General features: G+C 32.9%; 3 protein-coding genes and 1 non-coding gene across 9 annotated transcripts in view; 3 read left to right on the top strand and 1 right to left on the bottom strand.

Annotated features, from left to right (window-relative positions):
* The first annotated feature begins 84 nt into the window (after window positions 1-84).
* Axed (BTB/POZ domain-containing protein axundead) lies at window positions 85-21,692 on the top strand. 5 transcript variants are annotated; one of them, XM_083048700.1, is made up of 7 exons: window positions 85-246; window positions 1,044-1,181; window positions 17,771-17,994; window positions 18,376-18,548; window positions 18,848-19,113; window positions 19,406-19,800; window positions 19,978-21,692. In XM_083048700.1, the coding sequence occupies exons 3-7, from the start codon at window positions 17,911-17,913 to the stop codon at window positions 20,194-20,196; spliced, it is 1,137 nt and encodes a 378-aa protein (XP_082904826.1). In that variant the 5' UTR covers window positions 85-246; window positions 1,044-1,181; window positions 17,771-17,910; the 3' UTR covers window positions 20,197-21,692. The 5 variants fall into 5 exon arrangements, with proteins under 5 accessions (XP_082904826.1, XP_082904825.1, XP_082904824.1 ...); XM_083048699.1 differs by lacking the exons at window positions 85-246; window positions 1,044-1,181 and adding an exon at window positions 4,981-5,121; XM_083048698.1 differs by lacking the exons at window positions 85-246; window positions 1,044-1,181 and adding an exon at window positions 4,987-5,424.
* On the top strand, window positions 708-780 carry Trnak-cuu (transfer RNA lysine (anticodon CUU)). The gene has a single exon. It is a non-coding gene; the product is annotated as a tRNA-Lys (tRNA).
* A 117-nt stretch (window positions 21,693-21,809) lies between the features above and the next one.
* On the bottom strand, window positions 21,810-24,501 carry LOC145942210 (ADP-ribosylhydrolase ARH3). Its single transcript, XM_083048704.1, has 6 exons — window positions 24,270-24,501; window positions 23,893-24,050; window positions 23,425-23,661; window positions 23,226-23,335; window positions 22,921-23,131; window positions 21,810-22,784 (listed from the first exon to the last, which is right to left on the bottom strand). The coding sequence occupies exons 1-6, from the start codon at window positions 24,430-24,432 to the stop codon at window positions 22,614-22,616; spliced, it is 1,050 nt and encodes a 349-aa protein (XP_082904830.1). The 5' UTR covers window positions 24,433-24,501; the 3' UTR covers window positions 21,810-22,613.
* A 1,884-nt stretch (window positions 24,502-26,385) lies between these two features.
* The window catches only part of LOC145941911 (A-type potassium channel modulatory protein KCNIP1), a 52,291-nt gene continuing 51,824 nt past the window's right edge, over window positions 26,386-26,852 (top strand). Inside the window, exon 1 of one of the 2 annotated variants that reach the window (XM_083048315.1) lies at window positions 26,386-26,798. The gene's annotated coding sequence lies outside the window, so the exon portion shown is untranslated. The remainder of the gene's footprint in view (window positions 26,799-26,852) is intronic. The other variant, XM_083048316.1, reaches the window with a different exon arrangement.

Here is a 26,852-nt window from a genome sequence, read left to right on the forward strand (position 1 = left end):
TTACGAATCGACTTTACCGATCGTATCTCGCGCAGTCGCCGTCAGGTGTCGCATAGTCGCGGAATCGTGCATAATTCGCGACCAACTTCAAAAGGCTGCAGATTCAATTCGTTCGTTATGCGTAAACGTAAAAAAATAGGATCGAAAGTTATTTAGCGCCTTCTATTTTTCTCGATTCCAAGACGGAACCTGCACGGAGATAAACCGAGGAAATTCAAGCAAACTTCCTTTCTATTGGAATATCGAGTAAGTTAGTAATATATCTCAGGAATTTTGATGCTCTCGATCGTGTATGTAAACGTAAACAGTGTACAAAAAAATTGACGCCGGTAGGAGACATATGTATTGTTATATTGTGTGATGTTTCTCTGCAGATTTTCGTATTAAGATATGATAATCGTATTATATATAAGATATATATGGCTGATGATATATTAAGGCCGTTTTTGACAAAATATATAATTTGCAACAAAATTCGCGCAACAGAATTCAATTTTGTACGTATCGTATCGGAAGATATACATATATTTGAAAAAAATGAAATATCTATTATATATATAAAGTTCTATAGTTTTATCGAACATTATAGATCGTTTAAAACGAACTTGATATGATAAACGAAAATTTTTCCCAATAATATTTATAATTAATACTTAATTAATTTATTCTAAGTTCAAAAGACTTTCCCAGAAACGAGTATTCATCAAGCCCGGCTAGCTCAGTCGGTAGAGCATGAGACTCTTAATCTCAGGGTCGTGGGTTCGAGCCCCACGTTGGGCGAGTTTTTTTTTTTTTTTTTTTTTTTTTTTTTTTTTTTTTTTTTTTTTAATCATTTTGTTATCTAGCGATAAAAAATAATGCACCTCTAAAAAGCTTTTGTTTTATTTTTATCAAGTTGTTAAATACTTTTGGCAATTTAAAAATAAATAAATGTATTATGAAACAATTTTCTCTTCTTAAAATTTTATTAATTTAATTTAATTTATTTAATTATTTAATTAAAATTTATATAATAAATAATAAAAATTATTTATCTTTTATAGGAAGAGCGCAAAATAAGGATGAATGTCTTACGTCGTACTCTACACTATGGTTTATTATCAACGTTAATCATCCGTCTGCGAATTAGAAACACGCGATATAAGGTGACTGCATAAAATGAAAGGTCGTCCCTGATCCAGGTAAGGAATTTGTTTCTTTCTCGATTAATTTATCAGCGTTTTTGCCGAAGCTAAAGAATATATACACATATTTTATCCACGAAGGACTCGTACACTGATGAGAAAAAAAGTACTTTCTTAGCTTTGGCCCGTTTGCGGCTGCCACCGCATAATCTTTAATCAGTATAGCCTCGACTTTTAGCTGCATAGTCTATTTCAGCTACGTCATGATTTCATTGAGTAATTTATTAAAAAAGTTTGTTTGATATTTAGAAATCAAAATATGTTTAATCATATATAGAGACGATTGGCAATAATGATCAATATGAGAGATTGCAAAATAATGGCGATATGGAAGTGAGTTTAAATAAATTTATAACAATCTCTCGTTAAATTTTAAAATACAATTAATTACTATTAAATATATAACAAAAAACATTCTCATGTTCATCTTTATTCTATTTTTGCTTCTATTTAAATATAATTAAATACGTGTTAGATTATTTCCGGCAATAAATTATTTATAAGCTGTAATTATCGAATTTCGTGTGCTTTGGATTACATATTTCGCAGAGTTAAAAAAAATTATGTTAAGGAATCGAAATAATTTAGTAGATTTAATAATCAAGATCCAGACTAATTGAATGTCTGCTGCATTTAATCAAGACGTCGAACCAAGCACGATTCATCTCAATTACGCGCGAGAGATTCTAGCGCGTCATTAAGTTCAGTCTCGAATCATTTCGCATTTGCCTCGCGAACGTGTACAGTAGCCCTATATAATGACACGTGTTTTATGTTTTTGTACCCGACATCATCGTTGGTAAATCATCCATCTAAAAAGCAAAAATTCGAGTTTGATAATTGAGATCAATTTTAATAAATATACATGTATATTTATATGTGTATATTTACATATAGAATTTAAATTATACTGATGATTATAGATAGATGTACAGAATATTTTAAAATTTGCGCTGATAGTTTAATTTTAATGACAGATGCGCTGATAAATCAAGAGTAGATTTTTCCTTCAAAAAATTATCGAAAGAAATAATTTATTGTGCTTCTCTCTCTCCCTTTTTTTCTCTAAATAAATAAACAAGTAAACAAATAAATACCTTTTGCAAGAAACAAAAGGTTCTTTTCCTTTCTCTCTAAATTCTAAATCAATAGATAATAAAATAGATAATAAAATAGATAATAAAATTGTTATAAAATCAAAATACATTATGTAAATATTATTTATCGTTCTCACATTTTAATTTTTCTAAATCGTATATTTACCCTTTGATAACTCGCGGATTAACGTGTCTGCATGCGCATTCGTTTCTGGTTTATAAATTTTATAACAATTTAAAAAACACTAACAGAATTTAGTATGAAACATGATCTGTAGGTTGACGAATGAGAGGGGATCGGGTCACGTACAAGCATCTTTGTTGACGTAACACGAATCGATGCGTACGCGTGCAAGAAATAAGTAAGATAAGGAGCGTCGACAGTCGCAGCGAGACGAAATCTCTCGCCGTGTCTGACTAAGCCGGGCTCTTACTACTTGTCGCTTTGACACGCTTGATACTTCGGCGGACTTATTCGCGATATATACAGTTTTTGGACAACGGCTGATTATTAGCTGTAACATTTTGACAAGTGTATGTATATTTCGATAGTACACATTTTTATATTTTTTTCCCGGAGACTATATTCTCGGTTAAATCGATTTTAATATTCAAGCCCTTAAATTGCAGAGATTCTTAAACATTCCTCGATTAAAGATTCTATAAAGCTCGAAGTTTTCCCATAGCGACCTACTTTCGCGATCCATATTTTCAGCGACTATCGACTCTCATAGTTTATAACCGGATAACGTAGTTTGACCTAATTTCATTAGGGCTGTATGTACGCTTGCGTGTTGTCGAATCGATATTATCCCGGTCGACAGGCGACAGTAGATTTGACAATATATTTTTGATTCAGTCGACGAAAAAAGTGGGCGGGAAACAACTTAAGTTTTCATTTATTGATATAATTTTCATTCATTTTTCGCAATATTTGATCACGTGTTTTCGAACATTTGCCAAAGAAAAATTAACTACAATTTAATACATTTATAAAAAATATACCTACATATATGTATATATATAAAATAGAACTTTTTAAAAATATATAATATATTGAGAAAATTAAAAAAACATTTTCAAAAAATTATTTTTAATTTTATATAAAAATAAGAGAAATTTATATTGTCCTTCGAAAACTCAAGTATTTTTAAAACACATTGCATTAGAAATATATGAATATTGTGCAATAAGATTAATTATTTTTTTTTTCTATTTTTATTTCTTTTCATTATATGTTATGCGTATTTTTAATTGACATTTATAAATTGTTTGAAATAAATTGAATAATATATTAATGTTATTTATTAAATTTTGGGATATTAAATTATTTATTATATTTTGGGATATTAAATTTTGTTATTGATATTTTTCTAGACTGTTTATTAAAATATATAATCAATGTATATGCATGCCTCGCGGGATGAATCATGACAAGTTGTTAGGCAGATAATGTATTTCTTTATCAGTTTCTTCTCAGGAAGCTATGTGTCCCTTAACCTCCTCTTATATTGCTTCTCGGATTGGATCGTATATTTCTTTATCTATCACATACATAGCGGATATGCCTCTGAGTACAGTATAAGTTCATTTTGAGAAGCCGAGTGGAATTATGTAACGATGTAACGATATCCGTTTTATTGAAATCAGCCTAGAATCTTAAAATGCAGCGACGAATGAGTCATCTCAATTATGAAGTTTAAAAAGAAGCTTGTTAATTAACTCGCAAAGTAATTTTAATAATTCTCAACGAGAAAATATGTCTAACAAACGTTATTATTGAACACTTTTTATATGCAATACCATATACTGTTATCTATAGCGACGTGATCTAAAACGCGAATGTTGCAAATTATTAGATTCACTGGCGGTCTTTTGAATCAATTGTTCAACCGAAAATGGTGTGCGAATTTGCGTTGAATTGAGTGGCCTTCAACCTCGCGCCAATATTATAATTCGTGTCAATGTACCTTGAAAGAATTAGAAAGCAAAACAAGATAATGCTTATATATATCATTTATTTAAACTTCATCCTTTTACATATCTGCCTGTTTACTTCATTTTCACTTGATTGTTTTATTTCGCGAGGAATTTTTTATTCCAAAATAATACATTTCAATTAAGTCAAAAAAATTATATACATATTTTATGCGAAATATTCTTCAATTATCTGATTTTTTTTTTATAATATATACACAAGGAAAAACGATAGTATAGCTAATATAGAGGCTACAGTATCTAATTATTATTTAGAAACTTCGAGGTACAATATTTATTAGGCAGGTCAGTCGGGTCATACTTTATTTCGGAAAGTTGAACTCAGCTATTTTCGTGAGTCCGCCTTATTTATCTAGGTCACGGGCATTTGAATAGAAGAGTCTGTTCTTTCTTCTCCACACGGATGGTTAACTTAACTCGGATTTGACTCGAATCATCGAGTGCGTCGACATTCTATAAGATAGGATTTTTTTAAACATTTCTCGCGCCCGCGTCAGGAAGTCAGAGACACAGAGAGGGAAGGGGGGGGGGTTAATATTTTTTTTATCTCGCCGTAGTGTACGTAAAAACGTCGGGATACCAGGCGTCTGCGCGTCGCGCGAGCCGCGCTATGTATAGCCGGTGATACGCCTGGGGCATCGGTTCCTTCGTGCGAATTATATGTATGTTCATTGCAGGGCCGGTCATCGGCCAAAGCGCATCGAGCCGCTTCTCGGGTGCGGAAACGCGTCTTTAAAAACTCGTCTCGCTCTCTGACAAAGTCGAGCGACCGCGAGACCGAAGACGAAGGTAGAGATACAGATACTCCGGAAGAGATTTGTGATTCTGTCTCTCACACAGTGGTGCGTACACTACTTTTTTCGGCGCGTTTTTTTAAAAATTATCAGCATCCAGTTACTTGAGATAGATGAAGCGTCTTTTATATAGTGAAGAATATCAGAAAGAAGCTTTAAAGTAGAGAGTTGTTCGTTTTTGTGAGTGAAATTTGAATGTGTGAATGTTCACTGAAGAAGTGCAGTTTCTTCGTCAGAGTTGTTTACTCGATTAGCAAATAAATTTTGATATATTTTTCAATGAACGCGATCGATACAAGTTTGAGGAAGGATTGCACTTGGAACCAGCAGTAGTTTTACAAAAAATAAAAGGTAATCGCTCAAATTTATACAAATTATATGCAAAAGATCTCTGCGACAGATCATTGCTCATATTAGTATGCAGATTTTCTTTTTAAGTGTTACTAAGATATTTTAAAATTAATTAATATTAAAAAGCAATTTGTGAAAAAACAAGTACATTTGAAAACGACAGAAATTTCGTATTATTGCACAATCGATAGTTTCACCCTTCTAAAATTAGACTCTTTATCTAGCTAAACGCATTATTTTTGAGGTAAATGCTATGCTTGGAGGTCGTGACAGGCATATATGAGTACTTGGACTGAATATACATAAAATGCTATCGCGTTTCTAACAATTTTCATGAGTTCCTCGTCGGAACGATTTCTACGGTCACGATTTTGACTTGTAGAGCGTGTTCCTTTGCTTGGCGCTATTAAGACAACATTTATCGAGCCAGAAATGCCGTGTGTTGTTTGTCTGCCCGCGGAAAAATTATAAATTTCGGCGTACATATGAAACGCGGCAGCACCGAGAACCCGTTTCTGCCGTGCGAATAAACATTTGTTTTTCGCGCCGATTATCTTCACGGACTGGCGACTGAGGAAACACAGATTGTTTAATCGTAGATAATTATCCTTAAGGCCTACGTTAATTGTTCGCCATATTTTCATTGTCGTGCCGACAATGTCAACGTCAAGTAAATTAGAAAAATTGTTGAGAAGACTAATTCTAAGCGATTAGAGGAGGAAGAAAAAAATTAAGACAGAAAAAAATTCTCTGCTAAATTTAAAATTTCGGCTTTATTTAACGAAGAAATTAAAGTAATATGATAGATTGTACATCAATAAAAATGACTATAAATAAGTAAATCATTAATTTAACAATAGAAATTTAGAAATTTTTTCTACGCAGGTAAATAACAATTTTAAATTTAAAAATAGCGTTGAGTAAAAAATATGAGAATCTTTTAATCGAATTATCGATTATTAATATATAAAGACGTATGTGCGGTCTTAAAAACATTTTTTTTCGATTCGCGACATTCCTTTATTCCCTCGAGTTTACCGATATTATCGATTTCAATGTTGATGCTACGCGGAAAATCGCATTGCAAATTATGCGATATTTCCGTTGTCAGAGCCGTGAGATATCGATTATTTCGTATTCTCAGGAATTAAGTGCGATCAATAGTGCTTTTCGAATTCTAGAAACTTGACATTTTGTTAGATTTGAATTTAATCCTTCCTCATAAAAAATTTTCTCTACAAACGCAATTCTTTATAATAGATTCTAGATATTTTTTTTAAACATGCAAAGGCATATAATTTTTGAGAATTGAATCGACACATAACATTAAAGAATTAAATGCAAAAATCATAAGTTCATACTTGCAGTATAGACCATATCTTAAATATAAAATATGAATTTTAATAAATTACGAATTCTTGCGTCGAAAATATTTTAATCTTCAATTCAATATTACTCTACGAAGAACTTAGATCTCTCGAAGTGACGATGCAAAATTTTGCCATATAAATACAACGTAAACAATTGTTTCGCGAATAATAACGACGGCGACTCGGCGAAGACCTGCGCGATGCTCGCGTGGAAACGATAAAATCGTTATCAAGCTTCCCGATAATATCGCGGGGGTAGATTTGCACCGGTGCGGCGGTGGTGCACAGACCCTCTTTTCCTCCTCCAAGTGAGGGCGAATGGCAGAGAATGTAGATACCTGGTCCCAAACTGTACATTACACGGGTTGCGAGTATTGATCACGCCGTCGACGCGACGTTCCGGAGCGGCCATCTTTCGAGAAAAGAGGAAATCGTTCGCAAAATTGACGCGCACTTTTCTCCCAACGCGACGAAAAATTTCACGTGAAAATCTTTCGAGCCAAAAAGACACGTCACTGTCCATTAGAATAATGAGAATAAACTGGCTCGAAAAGCAACATACAATTCACGGGTTTCTGTCCGTCAAATAACTAAATTGAAAAAAAAAAAATAATAAAAATGAAACATCTCTTCCTACTTAAACTATTTTATTAATAAATTTTTAATTCTATTTAATTATTTTAAAGATAAATTTTTTGAATATACTTATTAATAATATATAGTTTTTTAAATTTATTTCTCACGTAGAAAAATGAAAATTATCATTTTAAGACTTTTGCATCCACGTGTCTCATTTGCGAATCAAAAACTTTACCTATCTCAATTTTTGCTCCAATTTCATTAAACTTTTTATAAGTTGGATTTAAAAAGTTATTTTTAAATTATTTCGCGTTTTTCCGAAAATATCTATGCTGCTCATTGTTTTGCAATGATATGTCGAGCACGGAAATCGCGAGAAGTCCTAGAAAACAGACTCGAGTAACCCGAGACACGCGTGTAGATCGTGTATAGTGTTTTCTCAGAGCGTCACGCACGATCTCTCGCTATAAAGGTGTGAGTCAGATTATGAAAATGTATCGAGCCTCGGCGTTTGAAAGAGCGTTGAAAGGGAAAAGAAAAAAAAAACGCTAACGACATGTTTGAGGTAAATCGACTCGGACAGAAACAGAGTCACGAGTCCGACTTTGAGTGGCGCGAGGTATCGATGCGCTATTATCGCAATTATATACGGTTCTCGATACAGACGGAAGGTATAGCTATGTCTTCTGTCTTCTCTCTATCTGTCACGTCGCGTACTCTCGTATACTCTCGTACAGATGAATGAATCCCCGACGAAGCGACGAACGTAAATCTTTCCTGGAAGCGATCTGTAATGGCGTCCCGCGAATTTCCGTCTCATCGCATTCCGATAACGCATAAACGCCAGGCACCCGTTATCAGTAAAGGCGCGATCTGTATCTCAGCACGCATGTTTTGTGAAGCGAAGAAGAACAAGCGTGTATCTTACAAGAACTTCCGTTCGTCCTAATCTCTTTCTCGATTACAATATCTCCCCGATTCGCAGAAGAATGTATATCGATTGAATGGAATTCGCTAATTAATGAAATTAATGCTTGATTGAAATATTTCCGATAAGAAAATGAGATTCAACAGTTTACCGAATATCTGTCATATCTTGGACATATTTTTTTTTTCATGATAATAGCAGTTTACAATTATCATCCATGGTCTTACTTAATATCGAGCGGCTATCAGCTCGGTCGTGCCTGATAGTCAGTCGATTTAAATTCGCGGGTATATATTACACCTATATGCATAATAATGTATTCTGCGGACACGTGCACGTGCGTGAGTAATAAGTTTATGCACCGGGCGTTGCGTGCATACGAGAGGGACATACGAGCCGCTTTGATTCATCCAGCACCTATGACATACGATAAAATCCCGATTACTTTATGATTCAGCATAAAAAAAAACACTTTTGCCTAATGCATTCGACAAAATGTAAACATTGGCACGGCGGTCTCGCGTTGCGAAATTCTAAAGCAAATAATAGCATTTCGTATACTATAATTTGACACTACAAATATTATCAAATCTTGCTTTAATCTTCGCAGCTGCTGGAGTATATCTTAAAATATTGTGTATTGATAATTGTCATTTAGATAACATGTATCTTGTATTATGAGTTCACTAAAGATTATTTAGAAATTACAAAACAGATGATTTATCGATGATTTTCTTTGATTTTCTACTTATTCTACTTATTCATTAAATTACTAAATTATATTATTTTATATTAATTATATTTTGTTGAATTAAATTTGATAGCGATTATTTTAGATTATTGAAACGTTTAGATTATTAGGATATTTCTAACTTTGAAATATTTTGTTTTAAGCCTGATAGAAGATTGCAAAGATTCTTACATATTGATGTTACATCTCATTATTAATTATTGGAAAATTGATGTGAAGAGAATAATGTTATGAAATAAAATGAACGATAAACAGTAATATGTCACAGATATAAAGCTTTCAATCATTTTGCGTTAAAAAATGCAATTTTATATTGTTTTATTAAATATTATTTTACAGTCAGTAACGATCGATAGAATGGGTGTGTCGTTTCTCGATGCGCCCGGTAATTATTCGTGACCTCGCGTAATTATCATTGCTGATAAAGCTGCGATAATTTTCATCGGTTATCGAACACGAGCATTGGTAAAACTATTACGTAAAATAAGAGAAAAGAGAGAGAGAGAGAGAGAACCTTATTTTTCCTTCGTAAATTAACATTTATATTACTGTCTGGCCTTATTTTACTTTGTAATCATAATCAACATAAATATTCGGTTCTTAAATATTCAAATGTTTCTCAACAATATAAACAGTCAAAGAGTAAAACAATTGTACAAATTGTTTTCCCCATAGCGAAACTAATTTCGATCTCAACTTCTTCTCAGTTGACAATTAACTGATTGTGAGTGGAAACCTTTGAAATGTAAGGACCTTTTATTTCATTACAGAGAACAATTTAATAAAACTACAGGAAATTAATAAAATTACTGCATGGGGAAGTTAATTAAATTGCGCTGAATTAAATTGAAACTTTAATCATTTAACATTTATTCAATCTACGTAATGAAAGCAACAATAAAATTATTGCTTTCATTGCGTAGATTGAATAATTTTGTAATATATACTTTTATAATTTTTTTTGCAAAGAATTTATGTTTCAATTGTGTACATGCTTATGTTCGAAACTCATAACTTAACACGGAATGATGAGAAGAATAACATAAATAAATTAAGCGGTCTATTACTGCGAACTATTACTATTTTGCACCGTTGTAATACAAATCGCTATAGCTATTAAAATAATTAAACCAGTCATTGATGCGTAATACGCGCGTTTATATCGAATTAATCGCTACACACACGGATAAATTCGCGCGACAATTTTCCGTATACAGAAGCGTATCCTGTTCACTTTGGTTTTCTTCCATTCTATAGCATTTTCATCTCACTCTCTCACACTTCCACATTCTTCCGCTTTTCTTTACTTTCTATCCCTTTTCTTCCTTTTCTTCTCCGTTGTTCACCGCATCCGTTGCCACATTTCCCGTTCGAACGATAAGGAAAAAAAAGCCAATAAAGTCGTTTCTTGGAGAATTACATACTCGATGTTGCACGTTTTTCTAGGTCAAACGCGGCTTTTCTTCTCGCGGGTGGGAGAGGAGTTACACGCCGGCGAGATAATGATTCACGCGGTTTCATTATCTCAGATACACTGGAAACGTACTCCGCCTCGAATCGTTCGGTTAATTAGAATCAAAGGGAGCAAAGATTTTTTTGTCCAGGTCGATCAATCGCGAACACCGTGTAAAAAGTCGAGGAGGGCGGATATAGTGGTTTCGAGACGGCAAACCCGTGTAACGTCACATGTTCTTTCCGCGATCGGTTCACTTGTCGATCGTCGTTCGACCGGTATGGTTTCGCCGATTCCGTCTTTCTTGAGAGACCTCGTCGAGAGAAGAAGTTGCGCGTAATAACGCGCGGATCATCGATCGCGACTTGGATCGCGCGAGTGTCAATCAGTTATATATAAAGTGCAAATGATGAAGAAGCTAAAGGTGTTCACTCTTTTCAAGAAATACATCACGCCGCAAAGCGATCGCGATACAACGCCTTTGTTGATGAATAATAGTACGAAAAACGGGGTGAATTATGTATCAGGTGAGGCGAGTCAGTCACTTTTAATCGAAGTCATTTTTAAATAATGTCCTTTCATCACAATAGAAAGAAATTAAAGAAAAACTGAGCTAAAAAACAATTCGCGCCACCATCTAGAAGAGATTTAGATAGATCAATAAGAGACACTTGAAAGATCTCCAATTTTATAAACATTTCTTCTTTTCCACTCGTTAGTGCTAGTTTGGGTACAATTCTTAATCATGCAACAAAAAAGAAAAATCTAAATTTTATATAAAAAATTAATATTTATTTGTACCTCTTAATATATATAATATAAACCTGATATTTTATTTTTTATCTTAATTTTGATACAGTGAAGCAATTTTTCAAATTTAATATTAATTGACAATTATATATTTTTTTGAATGCTAAAGTCAGAATTTTCTTCTTGGCGTTCTGACGTAAAAGAAATTAAAATTCAGCTATATTTTCGCATTTCGTCATTCAAAATACGTGGTGCTTCTAGCATCGAGTGTGGCCAACTCTCGAATTATTATTATCCGAGATGTACCTTTTATCTAGCTCTTCACGAGTGCGTCTCTATATTGACATTCAATTTCTCATCCGCTTAGCGGAAACCCGCCACAATCGCGGAGACCTTGCGGTCGCTAAAAACTCCGACGCACGCACGATTATTCATGAATGTCAGGCGTGATATGTCTCTTCCTGAATTCAGCAGCAACGTTCACCACATTTACGTTCGCCAAGATGATCGCGTCAAGGTTTCCGCGCGGCACACATTTTTTCGCACATTCGCACATTGTGAGGGCTGCAGCTGTGCCACGTGTGGCGATTCAATTCGCACGTTTCTGTATTGTCCCCGACCATTGCTGTCCTCGTCACCCTCCGCGATGCAACGACGATCGTTGGATGCGCACATCGTTGACACGAGATCGAATTATTAATAGACGTACGTTATTTGCGCGTATACGCTCGTAAATGTCGCCTTTAACGGCGTTCGTTTAATTGCGCGAGCTTGGAGAACCTTCGGGATTACAGCTCAACTACTTGGTCGCAACGCGGAGATCATACTGTAATTTAAATACGGAAATTTTATGTCGATCGCATCAGTTAGGCCATCGTTGATTGCAACAAAAGATATGATAAAAGGATCGATTCTTCCCGGCCAATCTTTTTTTTCTTTCTTTTTTTTTAGTAAAATCAGGCAATTAATTCAGTAGATAAGAGGCTCGGACCTCTTGAGATACGACGTGATAACGACAATCTTTTGTGGTGTCTTTCGCAAGTGGTCAATGATCTCTCGTACAATTGATTCCAGAAATCATGAACTTTGTTTATCTGTGTGATGTCATTTGTACGAGATCATTCGAGGAATGATGAGGAGGAGCATTTAAATAAAAATCGAAATTATTTTCATTGCGTATAGAGTAAAATTAAGAGAAGTATACTTTTCCTAATGGAATTTCTCTCACAGAGAAAAGATCGACTTCAAATTCTTTAAAATTTAAAGTTTTCCTTTCTATTTTCGGGACATTATATATAAATCAAGAGAAATGCTGAGACATTGCGGTAAAATCGATTCCAACTTTTTGCAAAATCGATTGAAGAGGTCATTATTGGATCTCAAGGCCTGGTCACGCAATATGTTCAATTAATTTGCCGTTTCAATTAACCGGTTTTTTGCTCGTTCGTTCGTTTCTTTCATTTTCACACGCTATGGCATTCCGATTACATTTACTATTGAAATTATTAGAGCTTGACGAAGGAAAGAAGACAAAAAGTCGGATCAAACATTTAGCGTAATTTTATGTGCACACACATCTAAAGTATACTTCTAATATCTCGTTCCTCGTCTCATTTCTCTGTTATACGTTTACTATCCAAATCACCGGACCTTATCGAATGGAAAAGGGCAAAGAAAAGTCAGATTAAAAAGTTAGGACAGTTGTAATATAAATATACAGGGAGTTGAAAGAAGGGATTCTCAAGATTTTAAAATGGCATTCGCTAAACTGGATGAAAAGGAATTTAATCAATATATTCGTAATATCGTAATATATTAATTAAATAATAAAAAATGATTTTTGAAGAGATGATGGTAATAGCAATTACTTTACATTTGTTCGAGAAGAAACGATTACATGATGTATGCGGGCAAACTCGAGTAAAGAGATCTTCGACATCTTCTGCCTGATTGAATCAATTGACGAACCCCGATGATCGCGCTTATATATAATTGCAATAAGCGATTATATTGTCGCTAAAGTGTAATTAACATTTTTTTCTTTGGCTCTTCACGGTTCGTTTCAAATTTTAATTTCGCTATAATAATTCATTGTCATGGCAAAACTTTAAGTAAAGTAATAAATATTTATATTATTAGAGTCTTGACACCTGATTCTTTGAGATTGATAAAAAATAAAAAGGAATAATCAATATCGAGAGATTAATTAAATCGCAAAACATTGTGCGACATAAGTAGTGTCTAAAAATAACGTTTGAAATTTTTAGTCATACTTTTTTTTCTTTATTGCGCCGATGCATCTTGCTGAAATGCGGGTGCGTAGAATGAAAGCATTAATTGGATTAAAAGGCCGAGCGGATACTAGTTCAACTTAATTACTTGCGTAGCCGTCAGTTTGCATTAACCACTGCAGTTGCGCTAAATTCTATTAAATTCCCCTTATTTCGTAGTCGGTCCATTGCGAGACAAACTTCGTCAAGTACATCTTGTATAGAGAATACGGGGCCCACATGCATCATACACGAATATGCAATTGCGTTTCATTCATTTTTTTCTTTGAATTTCTTAATTATTACTCTCTATAGGTAGTGAAAAGATTATTTTCCAAATTATACTTTTCTTTGTCCCGCCGAATTCCTCGACATTCACAGCGCTTGTGTATGGAATTTCGTAGTTCTAATTTTAGCAAAACCGTGATTCACTAAACATCCGCGGATTTCGCAAGCAAGTTTTGTATAAGGCGAGGTCGCACAAAGTCATGTTGCTTGATAATATTTTGCGTTTGAAAAATCAACTATATTTTTTTATAATATTAACAAATGTAATGTTAATTAATTAAAAATTATAAACGTTATATTTAAGTTTTTATTTCATTAACGTACATATAAATATAAAAATATTTCATAGCATCAGAAACTTGCAACGTTTAAATAAATAATTCGAAAAATTTTATGTTAAAACAAAAATAACACATTTATTCCGAGATAATGTTCGCTCATACTTCAAGTTAATCTTATCATGTTATACAATATGTTACGTTATGATTTAAGATAGAAGATACAGTATATAATATGTTGAAAAAATCGACTTTTATTTATATATTAACTATTTTACAGCGCTGTTTTTTAATAACTCCATTTTTCTATCTTTATAACTTATGACATCAAACATGTAACGTATGATTTTTCCTCGCGACACTTAATGCAGTTACACGCACAATCAATGATATTTACGAGTATCCGTGATGCCTGTTTCAATGAGCCACTCCTCGGCTCATAAACACAGGCGTAAATTAAAATTCTCACAGCGGCGTGATGATTAATAATGGGGCACAATACTGATCCTCTCGCTTTGCCATAAATTACGAAGTGAAGTGTAACACGCGTGATGCACGAATGTAGGTCTGCGAAATATGACTTTTTATTGCCTCAGTTTAGAACATTTGCAACAACAAATGATGTATGGAGCGAATAATAATTTATATTTTCATTCGTTCACATGTTTTTTGACGTCAGAAATTTACTTAAGTGTATCGATCCTTTTTCCTTCAGAATTTTGCGATACAATTAGGTATTTATTTTTATTGCATTTTTTTTATATTTTATTATACGAGCGATATTTAATTATTCCGTACGAAAAATTTTCCGTATGGAAATAAGGTGCTTATGTCATAGTCATATAATATTAAAAGCCACCGTTATTTCGCGAACGAGTACTTTGGTGACAATGTCTTGTATTTTTGCACCGCATAAGTTGTAACGAACATGAGATCTCGACTTTTCAAACAGATTCATTCACGGACGTTCTGAATATCATTAGTGTCTCTTCCTGCATCTTACGTCGTCAAAGAGACCATAGCCGATTACGATCGTTTAGCGCACGCGGCAATTATCCATTCGACCCACGACGTGGTTCAGGTGTTCGACGATTAACACCTTCCGATATCCTCGATCGGCGCGTATCCGCGTTCCTCGCAATGACAGAATTGTTCTACCTACCGGAAATCCACGGAGTGTAAAAGAGCGTGCTTGTTCTTGCATTTTTGCGTCGACGAACAACGACGTTCACACCTTGTAATATGCACGTCCACATTAATAATGTGAAAAAAAGAATTTATTTTTAGAATAATTTAGAATTACAATTTCAGACATAAAAGGGGCTAGTAAGAGTCCGACACAGATATTAAGTGTGTAACAAAATTATTTTTATTCCTCTATACTTATTTTGTATTTTATTCTAGAGGAATTTAAAAATAATTTTATCTCACTTTTTTATATCTGAATTTATATCAAAGCTTTTTCGATTTATTATTTTAATTCCGGTAAGAAAATTTGTAGTCAGCGTGCATCTTCGATAAAAAGAAAAATTTTCGGGAAAGAAACAAACTATTGTACGAAAAATTCTGAGAAAAATAACACTTTTTGTCGATTCCATATCGCACTAAGATTTATCGCTAACAAGGCATGAACGATCGTTCGATATAACGCCAACGATAACGCATTCTTCGACACTCGTCTCGAGTTCGGAGCATAATAAACAGACTCCGTTTCCGTCGCTTGGTTCCTGCAGCTTCGCGGTATCGATAAGGTGCCCCTCTTGTCGCACACAAGTATTCCCCGACGCCTTTTAAACGGTCTCTCACGCACGCATTCGACGATACATTTATAAACTATTATTACTTGCGACCGATGAAATCCAAACACGCGCATTTTGTATTAACCGATCCCTCTGAAAGGATCTGAGTCACTCCCGATGGAGACACAAGACAGCTCGATCTGTCAGTCGAACGAGATTTCTCGCTCCGAAAGGGCTGCCCTTCCCGAGTTTCTTGTCCAATCGATGTGTCTTCTTATTCATTAACGATATCGATGGATAATGAACAAAGTGTTTCCTAGTGAATGCGACAAATGTTTTTCGATTTTTCTCGGTTTTATGAAGTGATTACGTATGAAGAAAAGTTCTTTTTTATGTGTAAAAAAATTATTAGCATTATTTTCGAGAGTATAATAACAGTTTTCTAAATGCAGTTTGCTTTAAGATTAATTTAGTCGTGCGTGCAAAATTGAAGACTAAACGAATCAAAATGAATCATATTTATTGCTGATAAATAATTAGTGGCAATTTTTTTTAATTGCACTCTTTATCCCATTTTGTGTACTTAAAATAAAACGGGCGATGAGACTTAAAATAAAGATTTGTGAATCTAATTCGGTTAGTACAAAATAGAGACGCGTATCTTGTGTATAGAGTTTATTGGAGTATAAAAGTTTAGAGTTTAAAGAGAGTTATAGCCAGCTGGAACGGTTGCTATCAAACATTTCTCGCTGTTTTGTCAATAGAGCGGCATCTTACTCGTGTTAGTATATCGTCTTAGTATTAGTATCAATTTCATCGATATACAGTGCAGAAGTAAAAAGTTAGTAGCTGCGTTTGCTTTTGAAATCAATGTTTGGGTTCGATAACTTTACAAGTTCAGCTGGTTTCGCTAATACAACGTATGAATGCAACGATACATACAACATATATATCAAGAGACTGTCACTATACATAATTTTGAAATTATTTAAATTCGAAATATAGTCAGTGCAATATATTTTGTTATTTTTTTTATTTATGTCATTTATAATCCGAATGTACTTACACTTGAAGAGATAAATCTCATGTTTACCACTTATTTTTACTACATTTTTAATGCAAAAAAATCAATTTTATGAGTAATACTATCTATGTATTTCTAGTCTAGTTTAGTCATACGAATAAGAGTTTATACCAGGAATTCCTTTTTCGTGTAAGTGATAAGCTTATTTGTTGCAGAGATTGCACAAGAATACTATATTTAATATACTATATCTATAGATGCAGGACTTCTGTAAAATCACTTGCAAGCATTTCTTTCGCTCGTATATGAATCGTTTTCTCTTTCTTTTTATTCAATATATATCTTGTAATAATATTTATTTAATTCCGTAAATATTACTCGGAAACACTTACATATTGTGTTATCTATTTCTATCATTAAAAATCAATAAGTAATTACAACACAAGTCCTATCTTCTGCAAACACTGCCAAACCTATGTGTGAATTAGATACTGTATCCCTTGTAACATTGGCATAGCAGTCGATGCAAGGTAAACGGTAATGATCGATAAAACGCGCAAAAATCGAACCCATTGAACCGTCGTGAGATAACGACATTTCATGAATCATGGACAGTTCGTAAGCAAGAATATCTTTATAAAAAAAACAGGAAGAGAACATAAAGCTATCGATGATGGATATATTTCCGAAGATGCGCAATGTGGTGCAAGCGCGCGACGATGCAACACGTTGCAGGACAAGCATAATAGAATAATTTATTTAGTAGAAAGTTGCGTTATTTTATACCAGCGCGAGATAGTTTTATTTCATGAAAATTGTTAATTAACAACTTTTTTTATACGTTTTTTGCGTGCGCGATAGTAAGATTTTCTATGGCCCATTGATGTCTAAATCAAATCTTACCTTTTTTTCGTAGACGGCGATTCTCGATGCACTCGGATCCGGTCTGAGAAGCGGCGCGAAAAGTCCCAAACAGGATTGCTAAGCAGATTTTACTCCAAGATCCAGATCTCACCATTGATTACGAAGACATCCCACGAGGATCTTCCTGTAGACATGTCTCGAGCTCCTCTTATAGCCCCTCAAGCGCCTGAGAACGGTTTGCAAGCCGCAGATCGTTGTAACGTTGTGATGCTTGAGGTATGTATCTATAATGCATAATAAATGCAAATTTTTTTCGTTTAAATAATTATAATTTTCGATATGATATAAATTTAACGCGAAACTTTTCTCGAGATTATTTATTTATAAGGTTGATTAATTGGTAAAATAAGGTTGATTATTTTAATTATCTTTTTTTTTAATCAGAAGATGAAAAAGAAAGAAAAAAGAATTAATCATTTTCTTTATCTCTAAAAATGAAACAATTAAATTTTGTCTAGTAAAATATAATTAAGTTTCAATTAAAAAATGCCTAAAGCAAAGTAAACTTTAAATTATGTGAAGACATTGTTATTTGTATGCACGATTTGAACATATAAAGGGACATTGTCGTAATGATTGATGCATTCTGAAACACAGGCCGGATTGCCTGGCGATTCGTGGACGTATTGTGTCGAGCGAGACCAATTAGCCAGAAGATCAGAATGGTTTCGGGCGATGCTCACAGGTCCGTTTGCACCACCACCAACAGATTCACCCCCGTTGTTGCAGTTGCAACACGTTGACAAGCGGGCGTTTCATCATTTTCTCAGGTAAAAATTTGTCTCTTGATTTAATTTAAGAGGTGCCCGATGACACTTATTGTAATGAATGTCTTATTTGAAACTATTGAACTAAGCATTTTTTTAATTGTAAATGTTTAGAAATGTCGCGTTAATCGAGATAATCTTGAGAATCTTAAGAATCTTGCATGTGATATTTTTTTGGTTTTTTCGCTCGAAATGCGAAATATTACGATAATATTATTACAATAGTCGAATAAATTATTTTCGCTAAAGTAATTTCCTTCTTTGAATCTTTTGTTTCTAATAATATGTTCAATGTTGTGCAGATACCTTCACGACGAGCCCGTCAATTTTATATCGGTGTCGACAGCCAGGGCTACGCTCGACGCGGCTCATCAGTACCTTTGTCCTGGACTGGCGAAACTCGCTGTGATATATCTCGAGAATCATCTAACACCATCGACGATACTCGAGATTTATCAAGGTCTGGGACTCTATGCAAACGATCTGAGAGAGGGAGAAAGTTTCGGCTCCGATAGATCGCCAAACTCACCGACCGCAGCATCGCCCGGAGACGATGCCGGTGCGATAGGTATGTGTCGCTTTTCTTCTCGTGATTACGCGCAATTCAGTTTTCTTCGGGCACAGTCGGACAATTGTAAATAAATATTCGATTCAATTATTATTTGCGTTTAATCACGAATAAAGTTATATCATTAAAAAAAAAGTTATATACATAATTAATATATAATTTAAACTGTCTTTTCTGAAATCTAAAAAAGGCAGAAACTAAAGGAAAGATTAATTTCCTTCGTTTATGCCTGTCTCATTTAATATTCCAGATATTTTATTTTAATTAATATTTTTGCTCACCCTTTGTACAGCCGCTGTGTGCACCGATCTTCTGCTCAAGTGCCTGTCTGTGATCGACTCGAATCCGGCGACAGTGCTGGACCAAGAACATTTCGAGGAACTCAGCGTCCAGGAAGTCGCCGAAATAACGTATCGCGATACTCTAAATCTCGGCAGCGAGTGCATCCTGTTTTCCGCGTTGGACAGGTGGGCCGCGGCTGAATGTAGAAGACAAGGAATCGAACCTCTTCCGGTCAACAAGAGGCTCGTACTCTCGGACGACATTTGCTTCAGCGTGCGATACCTCCTTATGAACGATCGGGAATTCGTCAGTGGTCCTATGGCGAGCGGCATTCTGACGAACGAAGAGTGCGTGCATATCGTCTCCAAGATACTCGGACATCCCGAGAACTCGAAGAATGATAACGTAAGTATATGTATGTTTAATCGGACGATCATTGTTTGCATTGATTTATCTCTCTTGAAGATATTCTTGGAACAGATTGAAAGAATTAAATTAATCAACTATAAATAAAAGTTGACGTGTATAAATATTATTTTAATTTGACTTATTCTTAATACGATTTTTTTTACAAATTTGCAGCTTCGGAGTTCCGCTGTTGTTCATCCGTCCAGGTTGTCTAATACACCCAGGATCGGCACATATAAATGCGACGAAGACTGCAATTTGTTGAGGCCGGGCAAAAAAGAACGGCAGGATAACCGAAAAAACAGGAGAAAGGAATGTGCTAGTCAAGGGCAGAGAACATGCGCTCGGATTGGAAACTGCCTTATACAAATCCTAGCTTGCATGTTTGATTAAAAAATGCTCGTCCTTGATTAAGATAACTTTCAAATCTCCCACCGAAAAAATATTTTGTTATCTTTTTATATCACTTTATCTTTTCGGTTGCAATATCCTCTCTCAGTTCGAGGAACCAAGATATAAGATAATGAAAATTAAAAGCGTCGCAAAAGTTTAAATGTTTAATAATCGTCTGAAAAATTATGATGACGTTTAGATATTTATCGGGCAATCAAATCCAATCTAAATCTATAGAAGATTGTCAGTATAATTGCATAATTAAAGTTTATATATGTTACAGACTTTTTATAAAATCGATCTTTTGTACAAAAAAGCTCAACCTATTTAAAGCGCGGAATTTTTTTATAAGTACGTTTTATAAAAAAAAACCTAGGCTTTTGTAAGGAGGTTGAATTTATAAAGAACCTGTAATATATATAAATTTTAGACTTAAATATTTTTTATTTTAAGAACTTCAGAGCGCTGTTTCGCGTAAAAAACGTTTCACAGATATTTCTTATTAATATAATTTTGGTAGATATGGAAAGAGCGATTCCTATCATTATTGGAATATTGTTAAGAATTGATTAGAAATATTAAAATTGCGCAAACCGATATTTAGACGATATTTTTGAAGGCAATAGAGACTGAGATATATCGAAAGAAACATTTTTATAATGTTTTTAGAAACATGTTTAGAGATCTCTGGCTAATTTTTATTGATAAGATACTATTTTAAAGAAAGAGAATGAGATTGTGCGTGTGTATGCTGATTCGTTAAAATTTTTCCATTGTGTAAAAATTTAAAATTGTTACGTGTCACTTCCATTTTAATATTATAAAAATATTTTGCTGTTTACACGTTACTTTGTTACTTTGGGAAATATTTTATATTCTCGCTTGCAGCTTTCGCACAAAATCTATATTTGCTATAGAAATCAAGATATTTCTATTTTTACAATATATAAAATCGTTTTCCATAATATATTTAATTATATTTCGTATTCCCCATGATATATTTTAAAACTTTTATTCGGTCATCGAAAAACTATATCTACAGATATAAATTATTAATTTACAACTCGAAAACGTATTTTTTAAAAACATTTTTCTTAAAGACTTTGTAAAGCTGGCATATACCAAAGTATAAGAGAGAATATGCAATTGGCATCGCTGCAAACGTATACCCTGTTGAGTATAATCATGATGTCTTCGTTGTGTTCATAATTGTTGTTCAGAGTATATGATCTTCAAATTATTTATAATAATGTATATATAGAACCATGGCTGGTCCGTGAGAATAAGTGACGTATAAGGATGTATAATCTTGTAAATTACGAATCCAAAATCGCCAAATTTTTATCTATTTTGATATCCGCCATTAATTTTTGAAAATTTTATTTTTCTTATTTATTGAGAATCCATATTTTTTCTTGAAATTTCCTTATATTTATTTATTTTAACAAAATATGATATATAAATAAATTGAATATTTTAAACAAAAACAAAAAAAATTGTTTTGAAAATTAAATATTAAATATATGATAAAATGACAATTATTTTATATTAATAAGGATTAGTAAATTTTTATAGTTATATAAGAGACACTGCGCATTCTCACGATATATGTATCGTTGCTATTTACAATTATATTTTTTAGTTGAGTTTTTCAACATATTTATAATGAACTTTGCACTTTTATCGTACATGCTTCAATAGAGTTACAGACTGATCACGTGATAAACGCTTTTATTTAAAACCTCTGTGATTGAGAGAAGTTAGGAAACTGATTAAAACGAAATAACTCAAATTGTTTTAAATGTATGTTTCACATTTATATTCTTGTTTATATAAAATTTTCCCTCTATTTAAAATATCGATATTATTTCTTGCTTTTGTAAATCTAATCAGAACGCTATTATATCACAAGTCCAAGTTTTGTAGTGAGACTATAGTAGTATAAAAAAGATTATCAACACTAGTCATACTGATTTGTTTTTCCAAATAATTCAGTTACCAAATACATGATTAATTTCTTGCGTGCGTATTAGAAATAAATATGTTTACCAATGTAAATGAGAGCATAAAATAGATAAAATAGTTAAAACATAGATAGTAATCTGTGTTGTAGTTATAAATTTATATTTAGTGAAAAGCATGTCGCTTCAATAATAAATTATTGAACGGAGCTCAAAAGAGCATAATGTAAATAAAATATGTACACCAAAAAGGTTGAACATAGTCTTCTGCATTAATAAAACTGTTACTAATTGATCATTGCTATAAAATGTATTTTTTATTATTTATATAAATGTGATAGTTAATTTAAATAACATTTTAATAGAATGTTTTCTAATTTTGATTTAATGTGTTTTCACAACTTCTCTCACTTGATCTTTTTATGTATAATTTTCTTATGTATAATATTTACTTATTTATGCCCTAGATGTTACTACATCCAGTAATTCATCAGCTAATTCTTCAAATCGATCTGCTTGTTCGCAATGTGATAAAAGCCGTCGACTGAACTTTTCATAGCCATAAAAAGCACCTGCTATTGCGCCGGTCATACTAGCAATTGTGTCTGTATCACCCCCCAAAGTAATCTATAAAATAATAACAAAGATATGATATTAAATTATAATATAAATGGCACTTACAAATATTTTTCTGTGCAGTATCAATAATATTAATCTATATGTATGCGTGCTGTGGTTTTTTAAAATAAAATTTATAACTTACAGCGTATTGAATTGCTCTTCTAACAGGATTATTAGTTCGTATCCTTTTTATACGTCTTTGTGCTCTTAGAAAACAAAAGATTGCAGTAGGGACAGATTCCAAAGCTCTAACATTAGCACCCAATTCTTTAACTATCCTTTGTTCATTAGGTTCATCTCCAATTTCGGAAAGTAGATTCTTTACTATTCTTAATCGTTCTTTATATGGCTGGCTATAATTTATATGCTATTATTAGAATTTTTGTTTAAATGTAATATTTTTGTTCAAATATATCTACATATATGCATATTGCACACTAAGCATACCTTTCACCAATCTCAATTTTGTCCATTTTGTGTATAAGATCGTTAATAAAATTAGAAACGTTTAATTCTTCACTGGGATGTAAGCATAGACTTTGTTGAATTGCTATAGCCTGTGGTAACAACAAACTTTTGTGTAACAGATATCTGGACAGATAAATGGAATTTTTCTTCTTATTAATGATAATCAATTTGCAATTACTTGTAATAGAGCACCGTTTATCCCCAACTCATTTGCATGTGTAATTTGTGTCACTTCTTTCACATAATGTAAAAGATTATCGTAATTGTCATATGAAAACAATGATACAGGTGCAATTCTCATTGCACCACCATTACCATAAGAACCTCGACCATCAAATATGGTCTTTGCTGGACCTTTGACATCTATTTCTGAGTCAATTTTTTTATTCTTTAATTTCCTTAATTTCTTAAGTACCTACATACATGTACAGAAGATTTGTTGTAATTTATTATTATTACAAACTATATAGCCATGGGAAAATTATAAAAGTATCTTATTATATTATATTAGTATTTGAATATGCACATCAGAAACAAATTTGAATGTATGATATAAATTTATATGCCTAACATGCATATTATATTTCTTTAAATATAAATAGATTAAAACTATATAAATAAATGCTAAAACTATACTAATACTGACGCTTATACTACCAGTTCCATAACCACGATAGGGCTCTTGGTAATAACTTTCCACAAATCGTTTTGCTACATCAACAATGTCCAAATCTCGTTTTTCAATCAAGGACTCAGCTATAGAACGGGTCATTGCCGAGTCATCTGTAAACTCCATGACGGGCTCTATACAATAAAAAGAATTTTTATTTATTTATTATATTAAATAATAATCATATTATATTAAAAAATTAATACTTATTTTACTAAATAAACTAAGACATATATAGAAAACTAAATTTTATGCAGCAATAAATCTCGCGCGGAAAATAATAGAAAAACAAAAAAGTAGACGTCGTGAGAAACTTTATTATAAATAAAAAACTTTCAAAACAAAAGTCCAACCTCTGAACCTTGTTCCGTCCAATGCATCGAGCCTCCGTTGCAAATAAATTTTTTTGCGAGCCGACACAACTTTTTTGCCCTCGTATGGACTTCCAAGAATATCTCCGACCAAAACGCCCAGCATCGTACCGCGAAATTTACTTTTTAATAATACCAAATCCATGTTTTTAACATATTATCACACGGCAACCTAACCTAACCAAATCTGACTTGAAGTGCATCGGACATCGGATGATCGTGTTCGACCGCGCTTGCGCGGAAAAGAAAGCCCATCTATTGCATTGACTATGCCATGACTGATGGTAGGTGCTAGACGTTTTTGCGCGCCAAATACGAGCGCGGAAATAAAAAAATTAATATAACATTATATATTAATTATCAAATTTTGGAAAAGAAATAATTAAGATTTCTGAAAAACGTAGCTGAGAATATTCTTGTAGAATAGATGATTTTTCGTCTTAATACAGTATAAATAAAGCTTTCTATGCTATGTAATAAAAATGCTATATGTAATAATTAAAGATAATCATAAAAATGTTTTAATATTTTTTATTGTGTCTCTAAAAACTTGTATATAAAATTTTTAGAAAGACAGAGGGTCAAATGGCATTCTTTTATTAATATATTCTTGTATACATAATATAATATTTAAAAACGACAATTTGCTGGGACTGTTTTTAACGCGCATGCTCGGATAATTATGTATATATATGATTATATTGTATATATTGTGTTTTTTTTCTATATAGCATATCATCCGTATATGTATATGTATATTGATTACTTCCATCGACTATTATAAGAACGTCGAATCGTTTTGCATATAAAATTCGATGTAAATATTTTAAGCCAGTTCGCCTACGCTAAGATCCGAAAAGTCTTTAGAACGATTATTTATAATTACGACATTATTTATAATTACGTGTATGATTTTAGAATTATTTGCGTTGTCGAGGAATATTTGCGCGATCGTATATCTCTTTTCTAATAAAATATGCATGCTCATCCGGTCGGAAACGAGCAATTAAATTAACCTAACGTTAAAGCCACAAGTTGAACTTAAAGGAGGAAACACCGTTTGGTTAAACTTGCTTGATATAATCTCCTGTTAATTAATTACGCGAACTAATTCCTAGACTCTACTGCAACGGAGATAAGGTAGATGGTACTCTAATTTGTTCTTTCTTAATTGATGAGATAGTTATAAAGGTCATCTTTGTTGCGTAATTTTTCTTTCAAGTAATGATATTTATATACGTCATCGAAATATATATATATATATATATATATATATATATATTACTTATTTAATTTATTTTACGCTAATTATTGTAAAGAAAATATGAATGTAATAATTTTTATTAAATTTATATATATTTTTTCCGATTTTCTACATCCAATAATTAATAATAATAATAATAAGAGTTTTATATATTACATATATATATTATAAATATAAAAATTATATTTTGAAAATTGCATTTTTATAAAATTTATAATTGCAATAATATTCCATTAAACAATGCAATATATCTATGATAAGATAATATTTATTTCATAATGATACTCATTTACGCGTGTAAGACGATTAATTAATTTCTTAAATCTTGATTAACAAAATTTTTCGCGCTTGCAGTATAGATATATACTACTTATTCAAATTATTGCTTTCTGTCACGCATATATATATTTGCGTGATAATGTCATATTAGCGTGACGGAATTAAATCTGTTAATTTGTGAAATAACTTATATTCTTCGTAAGTGATTTTTACAATCCATCTATTTATTATTTTATATCTATATATATTTCTGTTTCTATAATATCTCTATTTTCTTTAGGATACGCTTTTATCTCCAGTGATTTCATCTGCGTGTCAAAGAAATCCGCGATAATCGGCATAAATATATATGTTTACAATTATATAATTTATAAAAAATTTAAAATATACACGACGATATAACATTAACAAAAAATTCTCGGCGTATACAGGATAGTTCAAAGTTGGTACTCCCTCATGTCGCGAATCGAGTGAACATAGGATCCACGAATCAGGGAGCGACGTGAATTGGCACGTAGTTCAAATGTTTAGTAGAAAAACTCGAGTATTTTGCGTTGCGCATAACGGACGGGCGGGTGTCGCGTGATGCAGTGGACGATCGTCGTGTTTCGCGGGATTTATTCGTTCGACGTGCATCGCGAGTGCACGTAAACATCGGGAATATCGCGCCAAGTGACGGGCAGTTATCGCTTATCGCATTAATTCGATATCCGCGAGTGAATAAGTGCGGAAACAAAGGAACGGGCGACCGAGTGGCAACGGCCATTGCATCGGCTAGATCGTGATAATTAGTCCGTTTCTTCATATAATTCGTGTGATCAGCCACGATTTTCCGATCGTACGTGTTGTGAATAAGTGAATGAGTGTTGATATACGGGCCGATAAGTGTTATCAAGTGTTAGCATTCGAAGCAGCGAAAGGATCAAAGCTCATCAGTGCATTGGAAAAGGATAGCGAGAGCCAAGTAGGTCCGTCCTCTTTCAACGGATGGTTACATAAAATAGATGGGATAGAGGCGATCT

Source organism: Prenolepis imparis, unplaced genomic scaffold (assembly GCF_030444845.1).
Source record: "Prenolepis imparis isolate NDT839.2.m4 unplaced genomic scaffold, iyPreImpa1.0 SCAF_10, whole genome shotgun sequence".
Taxonomy (NCBI): Eukaryota; Metazoa; Arthropoda; class Insecta; order Hymenoptera; family Formicidae; genus Prenolepis; species Prenolepis imparis.

Excerpts from the sequence above, each read along its gene's own strand:
- Axed (XM_083048696.1), top strand. The coding sequence starts at position 17,455 with ATGAATCATGGACAGTTCGTAAGCAAGAATATCTTTATAAAAAAAACA. Across the intron at positions 17,995-18,375 it reads GTAACGTTGTGATGCTTGAG|GCCGGATTGCCTGGCGATTC; the intron begins GTATGTATCTAT and ends TCTGAAACACAG. Across the intron at positions 19,801-19,977 it reads AGAACTCGAAGAATGATAAC|CTTCGGAGTTCCGCTGTTGT; the intron begins GTAAGTATATGT and ends ACAAATTTGCAG.
- LOC145942210 (XM_083048704.1), bottom strand. The coding sequence starts at position 24,432 with ATGGATTTGGTATTATTAAAAAGTAAATTTCGCGGTACGATGCTGGGC. Across the intron at positions 23,336-23,424 it reads TAAACGGTGCTCTATTACAA|GCTATAGCAATTCAACAAAG; the intron begins GTAATTGCAAAT and ends TTGTTACCACAG. Across the intron at positions 22,785-22,920 it reads GAAGAGCAATTCAATACGCT|ATTACTTTGGGGGGTGATAC; the intron begins GTAAGTTATAAA and ends ATTATTTTATAG.